General features: G+C 44.0%; 1 protein-coding gene across 1 annotated transcript; it reads right to left on the bottom strand.

Annotated features, from left to right (window-relative positions):
- Positions 1-8,787: 8,787 nt before the first annotated feature.
- Positions 8,788-19,212, bottom strand: HSD17B2 (hydroxysteroid 17-beta dehydrogenase 2). Its single transcript, XM_041400908.1, has 5 exons — positions 18,954-19,212; positions 13,722-13,934; positions 13,249-13,434; positions 10,559-10,696; positions 8,788-9,146 (listed from the first exon to the last, which is right to left on the bottom strand). The coding sequence occupies exons 1-5, from the start codon at positions 19,210-19,212 to the stop codon at positions 8,788-8,790; spliced, it is 1,155 nt and encodes a 384-aa protein (XP_041256842.1).
- Positions 19,213-21,162: the final 1,950 nt, after the last annotated feature.

Raw genomic sequence — 21,162 nt, 5'->3', positions numbered from 1 at the left:
AGCATGTTCTGCTGCCTGGATTTTGGGGAAAGGGGGATTTTACCAATGAATTCTACCCTCAGGTCCCTGTGAGCACTGGCACAGAGGTGCCAGCAACATTCCTCCAAATATTGCACACATGAGATGGGCTGTGCCCCAGCAGCACCTTCTTTTATTGCTGGTCCCAAGTCACACTGAAGCTGCTGAGTAAATCAGAACAAGGGGAAGGAGCAGCTCCAGCTAGCTGAGGTTGGAAATGAGTAGAAAGCTCTCATGGGAAAGATCAGTGAGCAGCTCTTCTGCCTGGAATAAATTGGATTGTCAAAGTCACCCTTGACACAGGCAGAGAGCAACCAGCTTAATGGCACGGAGGGGTCACAGGAACTCCTTCTTCCCAGAAGATACCAGTGATATTTGGCACAGAGAAATTCTATGATGCTGAAACAGCTTGTGAGACAACCCGTGGGGAATCCCAGCTCATTAGTGTAAAAATTAAGACACTTAAATGCTTTGGTATTGAAAAACTAATTACTGCACCAGGAATTTGTTAGATGTAGAAACATCCATTAAGAACCAGGAACAACCCAAGCTACAAAAGGGCTTCAAAAGGTGAAGGAAACCAAGCCTGAAGAGCTTCCAGCTCTCTGTGGAAGCATTTCCTTTATGTCCAGGGCCTCCTGCAACAGCAGCATGGGATGCTGCCCTGGCCATCCTGCAGGCTTTACTGCTGCTCTGGCAGCATTCCTACCAAGCTGCTCATGTGCCAGGAGTAAGCTAATGGATGTAAAATAACTGCCCATTCCCCAAGGGAGAGCCAGCATTTGTCTCCATTCCCAGTGACTCCAACAATGAATACACTCAGATGGAGGCAGATCTGACACAGCTCTGGTGTGCAAATGCTGTCCTGCTTGTGCAAACAGCACTGGTGTCACTCTGGAAAGAGAAAGGCCCCTGAAGGTGTTTCACATCTCCAGGCAGGATCCTGCCAGGCCCCTCAGTGCTGCCCCAGCTGGGATGGAGCCAGGATCAGCCTCACAGTGGCTGTCCCTCCACGTTCTCCATAGTAATCCTGCTCCAAGATGCGCAGCTGCAGGCAGAACTGCACAGGAACAAGGATTCCTCAAGACCAGCCCAAATCCCCCAAGCAGCAGCTTTGGGGGAACCATGGTGGCAAAAGTGATCTCAGTAACGAGACCATGAGACCCTCACAGATGGGCAAACCCTTTTTCACCAGCCCTGTTCCCCCTCCTCACCCAGGCACAGGACTGCCAGAGCAGAGCCTCCTCCAGGCTGAGCCAGCACTCTGGAGTAACAGGAGAAAACCAAAAGCAGGGCTACAACCAGTGGAGCCCAGGAGGGTGTGCAAACTCCATGGGGAAGATTAACCCTTTCAGAGGAATTGTGTTTTTTCTAAGCCAATTCCCTCAAAATGTTTGGGACCATTTTCTGTGGGCACTGGATATTTTTTTGGAGTAAGGTATGCAAAAGGTTTCAAGAGCTACCTCTCAGCTCACAGACTCAGGAAACCCTAAGCTTTTCCTTCCAGCCACAAAGATTCACATCTTCAGTCATTAATCCCCTAAAAAACAGTGGTGACTGGATCCTATTTTGGGGATGTTTTTGTGGGGTTTTGGGGTTGGTTGATGGGGATTCTTAACCTTTGAGAGAAGTGCTTCCTGCTGTAAGGCAACACATTTGCAGCCATAGTGGCAACATTTGGGAAAAAGGGATATAAACCACACTATACTATTGCATGATTCATTTCAAATCACACCATGAAACAGCCAGCTCCCATCATGAACTTCTAACACATTTCTACATGATAAAACATCTTCAAAAATGATAAGTTTTTAAAGCCTATCACTCCCTTAATTCATCTATGCCAAGCACACAACATGATTACATTGCTGCCTGTACATTAGAACACTGTTAATTAAAGCTCTGCTTTCCCCAGTTCATCCTTTTAATTAAATTAGTCCTTTAGGATTTTGCTTTTCAGGCAGTGAATGGAGCAGGTTGTCCAGAGAAGCTGTGGATGCCCATTCCTGAATGGATTGCTCTGAATAACCTGGTTTAGTGGAAGCTGTCCCTGCTCGTGGCAGGGCTGGAATGAGATGAGCTTTAAAGGTCCTTTCTGACCCAAACCATTCTGTGACGCTATGAATTGAGTTTTTCTGAGAAACTAAAGGCAAAAAGGTGCTTTCTGAGATACACAGAAGCCACAGAACTCTTTGTCTAAAAAATAGGACTTGCCCACACAGCAGGGGAATAAATCACCCTTGGGCCATCCTCTGACACATCATCCTCATCCTGAGGGCTTTGTTGGCTGTGTCAGGCAAGCACCAGAGATTTCCACACCAGTGATGGGTGTCAGCACTGGCTGCTGGCAGTGCAAGCCCACAGGAAGCCCAGACAGACAGACAGACAGCAGTGCCTTCTCTCACAGAGTGCTGACATGTTAATTACTGTGGCTAAAGGCCAAAAATGTCTCTTTTTCCATTATGAAACCAAGTACACCGTGATATTCTCTCCCCCAAAGAAAGAGAGCAAAGAAACCAGCAGTGCCAGGCTTGTGTGGGCTGGGTGTGGGAGTGCAATGCCAAAAAAAAACCAACATCTCCCCTTTCACAGAGGTGTGGAAATACCAGACTTGTGTCTCCCATTACCACCCAAAGAAGGAGCATCCACCCTGTCCTCACCACAACACCCCATGCCCTCTTTCTTCATGGGCTGGGATGCTACAAGACCAAGAAATGTAAGACTTCATAGTAAATAAATTTATCACAGGTCAAGCCTCTGAAATGACACTTTTAAGAGTCAGGTGTTGAAGGAGGTGGTGGAAGATAGTGAGTAGGTCAACCTGACCCCGAGTGTGACTTGTCACTGGAGCTGAATCTGCCCAAACCCATTTCCTGAGAATCATCCTTGCTTCCTTCCTTCCCTCCCTTTATACTAGTCACTATCATTTTGTTTTCATTATATCTTTCATGCTCACACCCCTTGATCTTTGCTCCACATTCTCGCTCTTACTTTGAAATGTGTCCTTTGATAGCACAAGGGAAAAGTCCCAAATCAGGGAAACATGGCCAGAATGTACAACTCATAGGAGAAAAACAGTCCCATAACAGGTCATTTCTGAAAGGCTCTGTGGAAAGAGCAACACACTCTGCACCTCCAGACCTCTCCTGATTTAGCAGACTGGTAGTGACGGCCACGCTGGCTCCACCAAGATTTGGGAGCCATCCTTTGACCCCTGAGCTGCCCCCCTTTTCTCACTCATGGCAGATGCTGAGATCCAAATTCTTAGCTCCCAGGATTAGTTTCCAGCTTGTTCAGTGCTCTTTCCAGAGCCACAGGCAACAACATGAACAGGGATATAAACTTGGAGTGTTTAACCTACATATTCCAGGCATGAAACCTGTGGAGACTGTTTATATCTCTGCAATTACTTTCATACAGGTTGTTAAAGTCAGATTCATTAGCTTAGGTTACAATGACCTATACAACATGCTTAAAACCCATTTATCCTATTAAAGGGATTTAAAACTCGCCTCCTTTCATGAGATGTCAGTGACTCTTGATTTATGGTTTGGTCATGCTTTAAAAGCAAAAGCAATTACCTTTCTTGCTATGGTAAAAGCCCACTGCCTCAAGGTCGCCAGAATTCGTCTAAAACTGAGCAGCAACAGCTCTGATGTTCAGCTTGACTGACAAAAGCATTAGCTACTGAAATCCTGCCACGAAGGTGTCTGCATCCCAGGGAGCCCTGCAGCAGCTGACAGATTCTCTCAGGAGCAATTGCACCCCAGGATCATCTGTGCAGGAAACACCAGAGGCAACACTTTCCATTTATGTACGCTCAGATTTTTGGGAGAAAAAAAAAATAAATAAATCCACATCCAATTTCCTCACAAGTGCCAAGATTTTTTGTTTGAACCCTTTTCCTTTGAAGCCTGAATGAATTGGATTTCAAATTAATTTCTCTGAGCGTTCCTAGAAATGTGATGACTCTGATGCACAATGCCCTCAGGGGTTGCATCATTTTAGGAATCCAGCTGACTTTCAAAACACAGACATAAACAGGGTAAAACAGACAACACTGTGACCCAGAAAAGATCCCACAATCAGTCTCTTTAGGAAAAATATCCAAATTCACACATTTGTCCCAAACATGCTGCAAATATGATTGGTGCCCAGATGGGTGCTGGTGGCTATACATGGGTTCTGGCTTCAAGCAAATGAAATGTGACCCATTTTAGTTGTACCTCTGCAATGCTGTGCCCAGGTGAGTAAATTTACAGCAAAACATCACTGAGACCTGAAGGCTCCCTGGAAGCATCCTCTTGAAAGAAACAATACATACAAAATTCTAAAAACTTTTCAAGAGCCACTATAAACCAAAAAAAAAAAAAAAAAAACACGGGCCAGAGGAACATGGAAATGATTCCCTCTTGTCTGAAGATATCAGGGACTCAAACTGGCAAAATCTGAAATACTTTCTTTAGAAATAATTACATTTCTGTTGATGTTCATCAAATTAGACAAAGCAACTATTACCTTTCTCCCCATTGCTGTTTTTGGCCCCTCCTAGTGAAAAATGGGTCTGACCAACCTCCTACAGAGCATGCAAGCAGTTTTAGGATCAATCCTTGTCCCTGCATGAGTCCATAACACTCCATGACCTGGAGCTCCCCATCCTCCTACACCATCTCTTCTACCCAACCCAAGCCCCCCTGTCAGAACTCTCATTTGAGCACACTTTAAACTTTCTCAGCCCTTTTCCTCACCTCCAGCCTGCATGGGCAGCCCCACACATTAACACTCCATGTTAATTTGGCAAGTGGCCACCAAAACTTCCCTGCCATGGCCAGCCAGTGACACAACCACAAAAATGCACAATATTTTTCCCATCTTCTCCAACCTGCAACGATGCAGGCATACATCAGGCAGGGCTGTCAGCAGGGGCCCCACAAAGAGGAGAAATGGAGCCAGAATAAAAGAAGTTATAAAAACAAATTGCTTTGTGACTCACCTTCTGTGTCCCCAGAGCTGAATTTCTCCCAGTCAGCTCCTCACAGGAAGGAAGTAAAGAATGCAGAGCAGGAGAGTGGGACCCCCCACCCAGGACACCAGCCAGGGAATTCCTTTGTAAAAAGCATCCAACAGCATTTACTTCTTGGTCACAAACTTCATTCCAGAGGCTGGATCAGAGGGATGTGTATAAAACCTGCTCTTTAATCATGATTTCCAAAGTTTATAACCCCTTTTCACTCTGTGCACATGTTTCTGTAATATATACACACTTGGTTACTGTGGGGCATTACATTATGTTTTAGTCTATTATTCATTCATCCTTTTTTATGGCCACAGCCAATTTCTTCAGTTTCTCAGATGCTTTTCCTACACCATGTGCATTTAAAAAAAAATAAATCTTATCTTTGAAAGAAGCCCAAAATAGGCCTCTTTTTCTTTAAAATATCTTATCTTTGAATAGGCCCAAATCACAAGAATAATTTTGGGGTTTTTAATACAACAGTTTCCACTGCTAGAACTCAACATCCTGTCTTCCCACTCCCCAAATATCTTTGTATCAGATCAGCCTTTATGGCAAGAAAAGGACCACAACACCCAGACATTTGTCCTCAAGAGCATGAGCCACTCTCAGCACTAACATCCACGTGGGCTTGCTGGCCACAAACAAAATTTATTCTGCAGTTCTGCCACTCTCACAGTGGAGATTATTTGCAATGCAAGCCATTAGCAAAAGAAATTTACTTCTAATACTGCAGCCCATTAAGTGACACATAATTCAATAATGTGTTACAACAGAATTATCTTTAAAACACAAAGTAAGATTCCCTGTAGGAACAAAACAATAGCAGTCTTTGATATCGCAATTATTAGAGACCTGCTAAAATATCTTTGCAGTTAGGTGAAGAAACATAAAATGACTGTTTAGAACAGAAATTTCCTGGGAAATAAAAGTTTAAAAAATTAAAATTAAGTCAAAACTTCCAAGTAAATGCCTAATTTAATATGTCTGCAATGTGCAAGATAATACTCCTATTAGGAAAGTCAAGGGGAGAAAAAAAATTACATTTATAACCACAGCCAAATAAAAAAGGATCAATTAAAGATTGTTATGGAGATTGCTAGGCAAAGCAGCTGACTGACTGCTAAGACAAATTTCGGTTGTATAGTGTGCCTAAGGGCAAAATTCCAGCCAACAGAATTTACACCCAAATTGGGCGTGAAGGGAAAAACAGCCACCTGCATCCTCGATGGAGATGGAGATAGGATCCCTGGCAGTGAGATCCCTCAGCCTGAGGCAGCCAAAACTGCCAGGCTGCCACCCAGCACAGCCCCAGCCCCACACTCACCTTTCCTTCCTGCTCACAAGCTGCCTCTGTGCCAGCTGGGATCACACCCTGCCCAAAACAGGGCATTTGTCCCTCTTCCCTGGAAAAGCTCCCCACCCCTTCCCCCACAGTTCTCTCCTGCCGTGGGAACAAGGCAAGGGATGTGGCACTGAGCCCCAAAAAGCACAAAGGGTGAGACAAGACAAAGAGTCACAACCATCTAGTTACTAAATATTATATTGTTTTATTACACATTTTTGTGGACACATTAAAAAAAAAAATGAGGGAAATAGATAAAGGAAGAAATTGGGAGAGAAAGAGAGAGAAAAATAGTCTCAGATTTCCTGAGTTCAAAACATTGAGTAAACTTCCTCCAAGAAAAGCAAAAGGCATATTGTGGCGGTTCTGTGTTCCCCTTGGGATGCCCTTTGCAGCTGCAGTGTGCCTGGAGCCCTGGGCTTTGTGGTTTTCAAAACCACAGAATATAGTTGGCACTATATAAACCCACCAGCTGATAAACCTCAGTAGCAAATGCAGCTATTGTGACAAAGAGTACAGGACAGGAGCGTCACCATCATATTTTCTGAAAAATCTCTTTGCCCAGGATTTTTTCCTGGGAAGCTGAGAAACCCCAGAGAAAAAGTAAACCAAAATCTTCTCTTATTTGCTTCTTCTGTGTTGTGCTCACATGTGGAATGTGGTTGGACATTGTTTACCAGCAGGTGATTGTTTCACTGCTTTCATGTGAATTGTTTTTACTTACTGCCCAATTTCGGCCAAGCTGTGTCGAGACTCTGGAGTCATGAGTTTTTCATTAGTATCTTTTAGCCTTCTGTAAGTATCCTTTCTATATTCTTTAGCATAGTTTAGTATAGTTTTAATCTGATATTCTTTAATATGATATAGATCATAAATTAATAAATTAGCCTTCTAAGAACATGGAGTCAGATTCATCATTCCCTTCCTTCACCTGGAAACCCCACAAATACAAGACAGGAGGGTTCCCCTACTGGGGCACAGATTGAAAGTATGGCCTGAGCCCTCTGGGCAAACTCTGTGCATCTACAGGAGTCTGGCACTGATGTGACAGACACAGGACAGTGATGGAATAAATACCATAGCTGCAAATTAAACAGTGATTTTGTCTAGTTGGGTGCAAGAGCACATCACACAAGTAGGGTTATGACAGAAGAGTTAGAAGTTGCTCAGAAAGGAAAGGGAAAAAGTGTGGCTACATTGAAAGCTCAGAATGTGATCACTTTCAGTTTGTCATCACTGGAAAAGAAATGCATCTTGTCAAAGACAGGACACATGGCCAAACCATGGGACTTGGGGAGATGAGGATTTCTTTCAAAATATCACAGCCTTTCAAAGCCCAAGGATGTGACAGACAATGCAAAAAGGGAATAAGGCAGGAAAAACACAGGTGAGTTGCCCAAACACTTGCCATTGTTGAGTGGAGGGAGGGCACCTGGTGCTCCTGGAATGAAATTAGGGAAGGGGAGCGACCCCAGTCTATCAGGAGTTGGGCACTGGACTCCAGCAAAGCCACATGAAGATTGACTGAGCTTGGATGAGTGAGCACAAACTCCCCCAAAAGCAGAGGGAGACACAAGGAGGTATCAGGAGAAATGGGCAAAAACATGAATTCTTTGTAAACCCAGTAAGGAATTGTACAAAAAGCAGAAGTGACATCAGAGTTTACTAACAATTAGATAAGCACAGGTATATACAGGCAATGCACAGCATGACCCAGACAGATCAAATTAGCAGCTGATACACCCACTATGACTACTTTTAGTACTGTAGGAAGGAAATTGTTCATCTCTTCATAAAGATCTTGATCTATTTGCATTCATTTCCCCCCCCCCCCCCCCAACCAATTTATGTTGCTTATTCTAGCAAACAGAACACAAGACAAACTTTAAAACTATACACTGAAACAGAATATATACATTACAAAACTTGGGGGGAAAAGGACAATCATTTCTCAGGTTCAACAACAGAATGAAAACACCAGACCCCAAACATATTAGGCTGAAGCTGTAGAGAAAAAGATTTGCATTACCCAGTTTTAAGTCTCTTCAACAACAGGAATATATTTAACTTTTTACAAAATTTAAGGTTGGTGACTCTCTAGGGGTTTTTGTTTTGCTTCAACAAAACATGTTCTGCATCTCTCTGCATGTTGGTGATGCCCTTAGAAGCAGACAGGAACTATATAATTTTATGAGGTACCTTATATGGAAAGCAGGATACAAAGACAACAGGAAAACACTGAAATTCCTCAAAAAATGCCCTGTCTGGTAATAGCTTTCTATTTATGCTTATCCACAACACAAAGATTTAACGTTAATGCAACTTAACAACGACAGCACAATAAGCAGCAGTGTCTGCACAGAGCTCTTCCCAGCTACCTCACCCAGTGAGATAAACACCAGTGGACACCTCAGAGGTTCTTGCCTTCATCTCCTGGTGTTCTGAGCTGCCTTGGAACAGAGCCAGCCCTCAGCACCTTGCTGATGAAGAAGTCATAGAACCAGAGGGGGAAGCAGCAGAAGATGCAGAGGGGGATGTAGGCCCCCTTGCCAGGGGTGTAGAGGCCCTGGGGTCTCCTGGCCAGCAGAGCGTGCAGGACAGAGCCCAGCACTGGGGACAGGTCGGGGGCACAGTGGGAGGGCAGGTGGAGGAGGTAATTCCTCAGCCCCAGGAGATATTCCTCTCCATAGGCCTGCCTGGTGTCTGCAGGGAGGTTCTCCATCAGCTCCTTCTCCTGTCTGTCCCACTGCTCCGCTGTGCCTTCGATACCTGCAGTGGAAACATCACAGGACAGCAAGTGGGCTTGGGGCTGGATTTAAAGAAATAACTCTGTCATTAATTGGCAGAGTTGATCTAAAGTGGGGCAGTGAAGAACAAACACCACAGCTGGTCAGCAGCCAGTGCTTTTAGCTGGAAAAGGAGGAAAGCACAAGTGTGTTGTGCTACGCAAAAAAGCACAAAGTTCATGCCCCACATGGCTCCCTGCTCTACCTAAAAATGCTCTCTCACAGCCAAAACAGTATTTTTTCTTTCCACCTCCTCCCCACTTTGCCATTCTGTCCCGATTCATTTTGTGAATGTTTCCAATCAGTATTTATTATAAACTGAGGACAGCAAACTAAGATGAACAGGATTCACTTGGGTTGGCCAAGTGCTAAGCTGCCCTTTCACAGGAGACACCAGTATTCAAATAACTAGTTTCCTGAAGGATTAGCATTCTATTAGGACAGATTTAGAACTGTAATTTAATCTATTTGTCCCCCTATTTGCATAATGTAGGAATGAAAGCAGGGGCTTCTCCAACAGAATTGTTGCCTAACTACCAAAAATTAAGCATTGCAAAAAAAAAAAAATCTTTAAAAATATAATTAAATCTCGAATTCCAGGACTCAATTTTACCCTTAAACCTGAGAACAGCTAAGCAGGGCCCTGAAGGTGAAGTCTCAGGCAGGTTCCACTGGCTACACAAAACTGTCAGAGCCCAGAGCCACCCAGGACCCTTCCCAGGAGGGAAGCATTCAGGGAAGTAGCATTTTGTGAAAAAGACCAATGTGATTTACACTGACATAAAAAAATCCTCTGGGCAGACATGGGTGCAGTGAGGCATGTGCAGCAGGAGATGAGTCTGGAACCTGGACAGGCTCTGCAAAAAGTGCTCAGTTGAAGAAGGAGGAGAATTTAGAACAGAAAGCAGCAGGAGCACACAGGGAAGGAGCGGAGAGGAAAGATCAGAGGATATTGACAGCAAGCAAGCAGGGTGACAGGTACAGCTGCAGATACTGCCATGCAAGACAGAACAACCCAATAAAGAGAGCTCTGATATTGAGGAAGGGAGGAGTGAGGGGGGACCTGAAGCTCCCAAGCAGGACAAGTGAGCCCTAACACTCAAATTGGCCACACAGTGCTGCTCTGTCAGCTCCAACAAAGCTGGGGCAAAGGGAAGGCACCAAAATCTGCCCTGTCTCAAAGCAAAGCTCTGCCCAGGAGAGGGGAGGCAGGCAGTGTGCAGAGCTGGAGGGAACATTCTCACAAAAAAACACTGAACTTCATTTCCATAACCCACATAAAGAATGGCAAAAATCATCCGACCCCTGAGAATAACCCAGGGCTCTGTTTGAGGCTGCTGAACTACAGGGAAAGAGGAGAGGCAGAAAGAACAACCCAAAATGTCAAGCACCGACCTGTTCTGAAGCCTGATGGATGAATTGCCGTGACTTTAATGCCCCATTTGGAAAGCTCTTGCCTCATTACTCCAGAAAACATGGACAGGGCTGCTTTGGATGCCCCGTACGCAGCATACCTCGGTAGTGGAATGCCTCCTGCAGGAGCAATAGAAACCTGATAAACCTCGACAGTGGCTCTTGCCAGCCTTTATTTTCACGATTTACAAGGGAGATTATAGCACAACCAAAATTATACCTCTCTCCCTGAGGTTAAAGGCAAGTTAGTGAGGGAATCACTTCTTGTTAGAGGTTAAAAAAGAGTGAAAGTTGTAAATGAACAGTTGCTTATAGCAGTTATGCTCAGTAACACCTGGTAAGACACCTTGTAGGAAAGAAAAATAAACTGGACTGCATTTAAGGGTAAAAACTGCTCAAAGTTATGACTGTTGATTTGAGAAACAATGATTCAGTTCATATAAATAGTGAAGTAGTAGTTTTATACTCCTGTTCTTGTCACTGTAACACAAATTTCAAGCCCCTACAATAAACCACAGTTAGAACAGGGTAAGTCATTCTAACTTTATAAAGGCAACTTTCTTTCCTGTTCTTTCCAGAAAGGCCAGAGAAATAATAATGCAAGAGTGGGGGAAAACCAAAGCTGGAATCACACCCCATGAGTGATTGGACTCCCTGAGAGCTCCCAGCTTAGAAGCAGATCCCCTGCCTGTAGTTATATCCCATCTTTTTCAATCCCAGAAACATTGGTTCAGATGGGAAAGCTAAGAGAACATCCAGTAAATTTACAAAAACAAGCTTCCAGAAAACAGTATCTTCCAAATGAAGAGATTTCCTCTGTCCCAAAAACAGGCAGATTGCCACTTCTTCTGTGCTAGAAAAATCCAAACATGCTTTGATTTGAGCATCTTCTTCAGCCCTCCCACCTCCCCCACAAGATTGGTGTTATCACCACACAGGTTTAAGATCACCACAGCCACCACAGGCTGTGCTGGGAGCAGGGAACAGAATGGACAAGCCTTTCCTTGAGGCACATCCCTCCTTCTCCTACCTGCAGGGCCAGTTGGGCACATCCTGACTGTTTCACATGCTACACACTCAACTCAATGTGCTTGAGTATTTTAAAGGAAAATACCTCAGATACAGGGGGATTTTCAGGTAAGCCACTGGTGCTGTTGGGTATTGTACTGGGATGACCAAGGTATGACAGAAGCTGTTTACACAGAGCCATTCCCTTGAAGAAATCAGGCCAATTATATGTTAATTATTCTTCTGTATGCATCTGAATAAGCTGGATTGGTTTGAGCCAATTGAATCACATACTTTTCCCTCTGAGGTCAGGCTAACCTGAGCCCAGTTAAATGACCCCTACACAGGAATAGATTCAGCACAATGAGACCTCACTAACTTCTCTACTAATGTTTTACCAAAGGACCACCAGACCCTGAGTTAAGAGGAAACTCTTTCACCCAAACCAGCCTGTGTGCAACAACATCTCTGCAGAGAGCTGGAGTTTAAGCAGGGTCATTATCAGCTCCTGTAAGGCCAAACTACTCAGTACAGAGATAAATGTATTTATTCCTTCAAGGCAGTTCAGGGATTCTCACAAGGAATTAAGACCTCTGCCCCAAAACACCCACAGTGAGAGCTTCACTTGGGTGCACAGAGGAAACAGGGCTCTGGCCTCAGAGCAGCAGCAGAAAGGCTCTTCTGGTAATTCAGCCCTGATTTCTCAGAGTGTCAGCAATAAACCACGAACACAGACATGCAAACACAGAGCATGTCTGGGATTATTAAGAGAAAACAGTTCCAGAGCCAGGCTGCAGCCACATCCTCAGCATAAGGGGAACACCAGGTAACACCTACACAAGTCACCCCAGCAATGCAGCAGGGTTCAGGGGACTCCAGCTATGCAGAAGGGCAAAGGAAAATGTGGAGACCACATGACCCAGCAAATCCCTAAGAGCTCTTACTCCAAAATGCTTTCCAGCAGCACAACCTCCTGCTTCTAGCAGGTCTCATTTTCAAAGGAGCATTCTTGCTCCTCAGCTGCTGGCTATCAGATACTGCATTACTGTATTACATTAGTTCCTACATCTTAGCATCTCAGCTGTCCTCCTAGAATAGAAAGTCATGTTATAAAAACATGAATATATATATATATATATCTTTTAGGGAAAGAAAGGAAAAGCATATGTTAAAATTCAAAACCTTTTCAAAAATTTTTTCATGGCAAAATACCATTTTGCTAATAAGTTAGGCCTAAGTATTTCTAAGGCATCCAAAATATTTTTAGAGAAATACAGGCACACAGCTTCCAAGTTATCAGCAGATATCACAAGCTGAGGTGGTCACAGACTTCTGTCTGAACATGTCATAGAAATGTACTGTACTGAAATGAAATGTACTGAAAATGTGATGTACTACCCATCCCTATTGAAGCTCACAAAGTTATCTCTCATGGCATCTAGAACACAAGATCTGAATTTTACTGAGTTTTTTGTCACAGCATATTTTAGCCACATTAAACTCTTCTTTAAAAGCTGTTTTCTGGGAGTAGTGTGCCAAACTAAAGAAAATTCTGGATTTATTACCTTAACATTTATCCCCTGGGTGTACTGACAACCCAGACTGACAAACACCTTCCTGGGCATTTGCTCCAGGACTTTATTTGGTGCTTTAGCCCGGCTCACCTGCCATGCTGGACATGTTCACCAGCCTGCCCTGCGATTTCCGGAGCAATGGCAAGAAGGTCTTGGACACCTCCACAGCCCCAAAGAAATTCACCTCCATGCAGTGCCTGTAGGTGCTCATGGGGAGCAGCTCCCCATCAGCAGGGAAGCCCAGGATTCCTGCATTGTTCACGACACCCCAGAGTCCTGGGAAAAGGAGAAAGCACAAGACTGCAACACACAAGGACAAGAACTCCATAAGGATTAGACCAGTGAGCTGGATGGTGACTCCAGACCAAAACAGAGCAGATCTGCAGATGCACATTCCCCACTCCTTGACCTGTCACTACCATCTTCCCATATCCCAGAAAACAGAAGTTTGGATGGAAATGTCCTACACACCTAAGCCATGGTGCAGCCAACAGCAAAGAGCTGCACCTGCTGAGCTGCTACATCAGGACTTCCATTGTAAAGGGGGGAGAAAAAAGCTGTACCTGCATTTTGCACCTTCTCTGAGACTGTCAGGTAGGCCTCCTTGACCTGAGTGGTGTTGGTGATGTCCAGCTGCAGGACAGAGAGTCTCTGGGAGCAGGAGCGCCGCAGCTCCTCAGCTCCAGGGCCATCCTTGTTCAAAACCCCAGCAAACACAACAAAACCCAAGCTGTCCAGGTGTTTAGCCAGTGCGTGTCCAATCCCAGTGTCACTTCCTGAAAACATCAAAAAACTTGGGAAGTACATCTGTCCTACACCATTTTTTAAAAAATAAATAAAATAAATACACACATTGGAAAGCCATGCAAATATAAACAGAAATATGATGAGAAAGTCCCTGAAATACATATGTCAGTAGAAAGAAAGGTTCAGTTCTGAAGTTTGAGGAGCTGGACCTTTAAATGTTCCTCAAAGATTGACAGGCCATGTTCTCCTGACTCAGAGCTGGTGGAATCAGCTCACCCTCTGCCACAGACAGATGCTCTGACTTTATACATAGAGAAGAAATAAAGCCCTACTTTGGTTTTATACAAAAATTCAGACTGCAACTTGACAACAAAAGCATGTAAGAGAAAAAAACACCAAAAAAACCCACCACACTACCTAATGTTTTAATTTGAAACCTCCAATGGGCAAAGCAATTACAGAACTTTCAGATTCAAATTCTTGGATTCTATTTCTACCTTCCAAAAATTAGCATTATTTCATTCACACATCTACCACACAAGATCCCACAGATAAGCACTTTTTATTACAGACTGTAACCAAGCCAAAACTAAGCAACTGTTGCTTTACCTGCAAAGCATCCAATGCTTTCAGAACCTAAGAAAGCTTTCAAATGACATTTTTGTGCTAAGTCAGCTACTGAATTCATGGAAATTTGCATCAGAATTTCTCTTATCCTCTCTAGCCTCTTCCAAACTTATTCCCAAGCTTTGTCATTATAAAGGAATGACCTAGCAGCTGCAGGAAGCACTATTAGAGCAAACAAACAATGGTCTTTGGGATCACAGTTGTGTAGTACCAATTAAAGATATTCAACAAATAATTTGATTCATTAGTCGCTCCCTGTGACAGAGTACTTTGCTGCTGTTATAGAATAAAAGACAGAATGGTTTGGGTTGGAAATGACCTGGAAGATCATCTCATTCCAACCCCCTGCCATGGGCAGGGACACCTTCCACTATCCCAGGATGCTCCAAGTCCTGCCCAGCCTGGCCTTGGACACTTCCAGGGATCCAGGGGCAGCCACAGCTTCTCTGGGCACCCTGTACCAAGGCCTCACCACCCTCACAGGGAAGAATTTCTTCCTAATATCTGATCCAGACCTGCTGTCTTTCAGTTTGAAGCCATTCCCCCCTGTCCTGTCACTTCATGCCCTTGTCACCAGCTCTCCTGGAGCCCCTTTAGGTGCTGTAAGGGCCTCCAAGGTCTCCCCAGAATCATCCCAGCTCTCTGCACCTGTATTCACAGGAGAGGTGTTCCAAGTCCTCTGATCATTTTTGTAGCCTTCTCTGGAAGGCTTTTCTCACTTCAGCAGGCCCATGTCAGAATCCCCCCTCCCCTGAAGCCCATTTTTGGAAGTTTTGCTGTTTTTGGAAGGAGCCCAGGGCACAGTTGGGTGTCTGGGCTGCCAGCACACAGTGCTGGGTCACATTCAGCTTCCCATCAACCAACACCCCCAAGTTAATTTTAAGTTAATTTTAAGTGTTTTCTCTCATTATTTAAATTCTGGTTTCCATTCTTCCCACCTGCAGTGAAACTTACTCCATAAGGAGAGAAACACATCACCCATGTCCCCACCAAGCCTCCCAGTGAAGTGAGACAGGTAGTGACAGAGAAGGAGTTCATAGGGACTGGGCTTCAGGAGCTTTGCAGAGGACAAGATTAGGAGAAAAATTAGGAGTTTAATAAATTAATACAGTTTTTACACTGGAAAGCATCATCCTGTTCCACAACATCTGCTAAGGTTACAGATCCTCCACTGTAACCTTAGCAGAGAAAGCTCCTGGATGCTGCTGTGCCCTGGATCCAGCATCTCCTTTACTACAGCAATGTTCAGTTCCCAAACCCTGGAGATCTGAATGTGAGACTAAGGACTGCAACTCCCACCAGATATTTTACTATTTTCTTGTTTGTGAAAGATATACAATACTCCCCACTTAACCCTACTATAAACTTCTGAGGGTTAGTCTGTGATTTTGGCACACCAGGAAAGATATCAGAGATATTCATAGGTCTGCTCCTACATTCAAAATATGTTGTCAATAGAATTAGAGTGCCAAAGAGACTCATCATAAGCATGTTAGATCCTCTTTTCTGGGTTCTGTCTTGTACTTGGGGCTTTAGTCCTGAAAGGTAAAAAATATTAATTCCAGGTGGCTTGAAGAAAACACGTACTAAATGTCTGGGTCAATCAGTGCATCTTGAAAAAGTAGAAAATAATTACTCATGCTCTATTTAATTCCTAGGAAGAAAAAAAAAATCAGCTTTTTGGCATTTTTGAAGTCTGCAATTTGTTGAAGATACACCAGAACAGTACAAATATCTCATGAAGGTTCCCCAGACCTGACCTGACTGAATAAACCTGCATTCTTTGAATTCTCTAAAGAGAAATGAAGAAGCCTGCAAATATCCCAGACACAACAGATGTCTAAGTTTGGGGGTGGGGTGACTTTCCTTCTTTTTCTTTTTGTGAAAAACCCTACTTTTAGATCAAATCCTTCCTCTTTCATCATTCCCAGAAAGTACACAGACACAGCTACATATTACCTAAGTTTTATGATGCACCTTTAACTTGAAATTGGGCAGAATAGAATGCAACTTCAACTTGGGATGGGCACAGCAATTCCAAGAAAGCAATAAAAGTTGTTTTGATCATTGCCTGATGCTGGGTTTGTTCCTGGTTTTTTTATTCCAAAACAAATATGATTTGAGTTTCAGACCTGTTATTGAAGTCCAGAGAAGCTTTACTCTTCCAAATCCTAGAATTCAAAGAGTCTCCATAGGGGAAAAAAAAAGATAATTCCCTCCCAATCACACTCATGCTTCTATGCCAAAAATAATTTGTGGGTTATGAGAAGACTTATTTTAAGGAAAGCAGTCACTGCTGACTGTGACTGACCCATTACTGAGAATTTACAATTAACTCATGCTAAACACACCCCAAGAATGGAAAGACCAAATTAACTGGAGAAATTCATCCCAACGCACACAGACTAACCAGGGACAGAGTTTCACAACTCCTGTTACTTCAGATCATGGTAATAATTTAATTTTTTGTTGCATTTACTACTAAAGTGTTTGCATGCCAGGAGCTTCTGTTTAAGGACATTGGAGCTCCAGCTGTGGATCCAAGAGGATCCACAGCAGTTTGAACGATGGTTCCAGCCTGCCCACATGCCCACAGTTATCCATGTGAAGAAGTATTTTGAGCACTGGGCACAGTTTTTCCCTTATCCTGGTACTCCAGTGAACTGCTGGCTTAAATAAAAGATGCAGAGCAGCAGTGGTACAAGGAACATCCAAAGAGGACCAGAACAACACGGGACAGGATCCAGGGAGAGCAGCAGAGCTTGCTCCGGCCTCTGGCCAAAGGCTCTCAAGAATACCTGGCAGCTGCTCAGGACACAGCCACATTCCTCAGCCCTGTGGGGCTGAAAGGCAGAGGGAAAAAGAAAAAATAATTAAAATCACCACTTTCCACCAAGTGCCTGCCTGAGGTCTTGTCTAAACTGGAGAAAATGACACCAAAATCTACTTAAAGGCACCTTGCACCTGCAAATGAACAAGAGACACACATCCTGTAGTTAGTATGGGAAAAAAATACCACAATCAGAGCAATTTAACCAAAATACAGGTTGAGTAAAACTTCTGTTTCAGTTGATGGAGGGTTTGATGGATTGCATAGGACTCCAATAAAGACAAAGAAGAGTCTCCTCAAATGAATCAGCTGTCAGAGATGTCCAAACTTGCATTTCTCCAGGACAGTTGCAGAACAGGTACAAGGAAAGCACATTCCCTTACTGGACTGTACCCAAGTGCTCCTAATTCCCTCATATTGTTTAATTCAGACTCCAGAGCAGAGAAGCTCCCAGGGAGTGCTTTTTCCTGAAGATTTGCAGGCTTACAAAGAGCAAGGAGATGCCCAAGTGCAAGCACATCCCCTGAGCCTGCAGGGGTGGGAAAGGATTGCTCCCTATTGCCCACACCAATATCCATCCTCATCTGACACACCTGCAGGGAGAAACCCAGCTGGCAGATAAACTGCAAGGGGAGCACTGGCTGCTGATCTTGTCCTCTCTCAACTTTTATATTTAATCCCTGTATTAAAGCTTGCTAGGCAAATCTAAATTATTTCCAGGTGTCCCTATAAAACAAAATGAAATTCTGCTAGAAATTGCTATATATAAACGAAAGAAAGTTAATGCAGCATTCCAGAGGGGGAAAAAACCACAGAAAATAAAACAAAACCCAGCAAATTAAAAATGCAAAAAGCAGTCGGCAGGCACTCCAGTTTAAAGGTTTGATTTAACACAAATAAGCAACATCTAAATAAACAACACCTAAAGTTTTAGAGGAAACAGGAGAAAAGCCATAAAAACTACAAAAATGCCATCCCTGCAAAATAAAAGTGGGTTTTGAGTAGATCACAGTGGTAATAGAGACTGAATTAATTAGCTCTGAACTTTCTCTGCTAGTGAATTACTCCCTCCTAAATGATTTCACAGAGGGTTTCAAAGAGATGGCACCAAACCACAGTCCTGAAATATGTGCATGATAGACACAATGTGCAGTATGTACACACACACCCAGAAGACAACTGTACATCCATAACCAGCACAATTAATTCAAGTAAACAAAAGCAATGAATGAATTTAGTGTTCTGAGGGCTCCCGGGAATTAATGTCGCTCCTAAAAAATTAGACCATCATAAGTATTCTTGTGCTTCTTGCACCAGTTAATTTCACAAGTATGTCTAAAAAGCTACTTGTAAAGATTAAATGAGACACTAAAAAAATAATAACATCTATTAAGATGCTTTTCTACTTAATTTCAGAGCACTTATTTACCTGGAAAAAACCATCTCTGCCAAAGCAAATACAATGAGCAGAAAAAGAAAAGGATAAAAGGAACTCTCACAAAGCATGCACTAACCCGAGGACAAGAAGTTTTCCAGCCCACTTGTGAAAAAGGCAGGTTTTGTTCATTTCTGTGCCCTGGCAGCACCTTACCTGTGATGAGCACGGCTCTGTCACCCACGGGCAGCAGGTCCCTGTCCCCCAGGCACGCGGAGCAGAGCAGGCACATGGCCACAAACACCCCCAGACCCTCACCAGCCCCCAGCGCGGCCACGCACAGCAAGGCAGGCAGGAGGCTGCACAGCAGCACCTTTGCTTTGTCCAGCGGGCTCCTCTGGGCCATGGTGACCCCAAAAAGCGAGGTGGCACCAGCACAGAGCCACCCAAGGGGGCTGCTGGCTGCAGCATCCATCAGCAGGAGGGAGCAGGCAGCACTCACCCCACTGCTGGCTGGGTGGAAGCAGGTATTGCTAAATGCAGTGTGTGTTATATAGGAGCAGGGGGTGGGGCAGAGAAAGGGGACTCTGTTTAAAGGTTTGACATAATCTCACTTACCCTTGGCATCAGCAAGGAGCAGGAGCCTTCCTCTCCTTACCTTTCATTCTTTCTGCCTGACAGCTCCACCTTCTGAACAATGTGCTGGCTGGATAATGATTGACAGCACCAGGAATGGACATGATGTAGCAAGCACTGGCTCCAGGAAAAGATTAACTGCTATTTATATATATATATATATCTTTAAAGTATACTTTCCTAGACAGTGAGAAAAGGAGCAGTTTCTTTTACCAGGAATAGTTGGGCTTTCCTGCTTAAATAACTTAGGGTGTAGTTTCAGTGGAACTGGTTTTTGATGGGCAGTGACAAAAATGAGTCAGGCCAGGGTTATTTAATCCCTAGAACACAAACTGTCTTGGGCTTTATCACATATGGATAATCCTCCTCTTTAAACAAAAAGCCCCAAATTACCTTCACTACTTTAGTGCCCACCTTTGCCTATTTACCTACTCCACATTCAGCAAATACCTACAGTAAATGGACATTCAGGGGGGATTGCTGGTTTGCCATGAGGGGCACTTTGTTAGGTGAACAAAGGTAGCACATCTGAGACTGAGTCTTCAGCTAATCTCCAGTGATGACATTCACTTTGGTTTTGGCAGGAATCACTGGCCTTGATAGCCACAGCAAGTTGTGTGGGGGGAAAAAGTAATCAATTAAATACATTAAAGAGATTTAATACCTACTGTGCTGTGTTCTGGAAGTTATTTAAACAATTTTAAAAAATTAAAAGCCAGCCAGCCAAAGGGATTGAGATAAAAATTAGCCATGCATATTTAACCCTGCTTAAAAATCCCTGGTGACTGATTTGAGAGGCAAGGCTATGTTCCACAGACCCAGCTAACATGATGTAGCTGGTTTTCTAAGACAAGGTGGTGCTGATCTCTCTGATTCCAGACATGAAAAACTGAAGCGCCTGGTGTAAACCTGACATGAAACAGAGCACATTCCCATTCCATTATGCCTTTGGGGTTTTAAGGGATTGCAAATCTGTTGAATATACACTTTTCCAGCCAGTGAAAATGTTTACATACCTCTGCAGGTAGTTTACACCAGAGATTAAGTCACTTTCTTAAAGAAACATCACCCTCAAGGTCTGCCCATCATTCATGACTCTTGTGAACACTCACCCACCCATCCTCCCACCAGTGCACAAAAAGAAAAATATTTTCACTTTGCCATTTACTTCTGCTTTTATTAGCACGCTGCTCTTGAGGTCAGCTATACCTTTCTGTCCATTAAGGCATCTTCTTAAATATTTTCCTGGAGAATTTTGCTCACTCCATATTTGGTCTTTGTCACACGATTTAGATGCTCACAAATGCGCTGGCATTTAGAGCATGAGCCCTCACAGTTGAGGGTGCAGCAAGATGGAGCTTTTCCATAGTGTGATGAGGGGCAGAAGTTGTCACCTCCAGCCTGATGTTTGCCCTGGCTCCCCCTGTGGGGACAGGACGAGGCAGAGCTGGGCAAGGGGCTCTGCTGGGCTGGCCACCATGCCTGGGGCTGCAGAACAAGCTCCATGAGATTCTCCCTCTGCTCCAGTCTCCCCTACCATGCTCCCCACTGAAATGGGCTTTGTGTCCAAGCACAGCCCCTCCCTCAGACCCAGCTGGCAGGGTGGGGAATATTTGGAAAGCTGGGGGTGCCACATGCATTCCTTATACACCCACCCACCGTGGTGCACAGACACCATGTCTGCACCCACACCCCTGCACAACAGCCGGGGGGACTGACTCTGAATCAATGCTCAATTTATCATTTTGAAATAAAACACAACCACTGACGGCTTCCTTTAATGAGAAGT

This window comes from Onychostruthus taczanowskii, unplaced genomic scaffold (genome assembly GCF_017590055.1).
Source record: "Onychostruthus taczanowskii isolate IOZ18803 unplaced genomic scaffold, ASM1759005v1 scaffold18, whole genome shotgun sequence".
NCBI classification, from domain to species: domain Eukaryota; kingdom Metazoa; phylum Chordata; class Aves; order Passeriformes; family Passeridae; genus Onychostruthus; species Onychostruthus taczanowskii.
The sequence above is the reverse complement of the archived record's forward strand: the minus strand, read 5'-3'. Positions and strand labels throughout refer to the sequence as shown.

Bases quoted from the DNA above. Each gene is read 5' to 3' on its own strand.
- HSD17B2 (XM_041400908.1), bottom strand. From the start codon at position 19,212: ATGGATGCTGCAGCCAGCAGCCCCCTTGGGTGGCTCTGTGCTGGTGCC. The intron at 13,935-18,953 runs GTAAGGTGCTGC...TGATGTTTTCAG, and splicing joins CAGAGCCGTGCTCATCACAG to GAAGTGACACTGGGATTGGA. The intron at 10,697-13,248 runs GTGAGCCGGGCT...TTGCTCCTGCAG, and splicing joins GAACATGTCCAGCATGGCAG to GAGGCATTCCACTACCGAGG.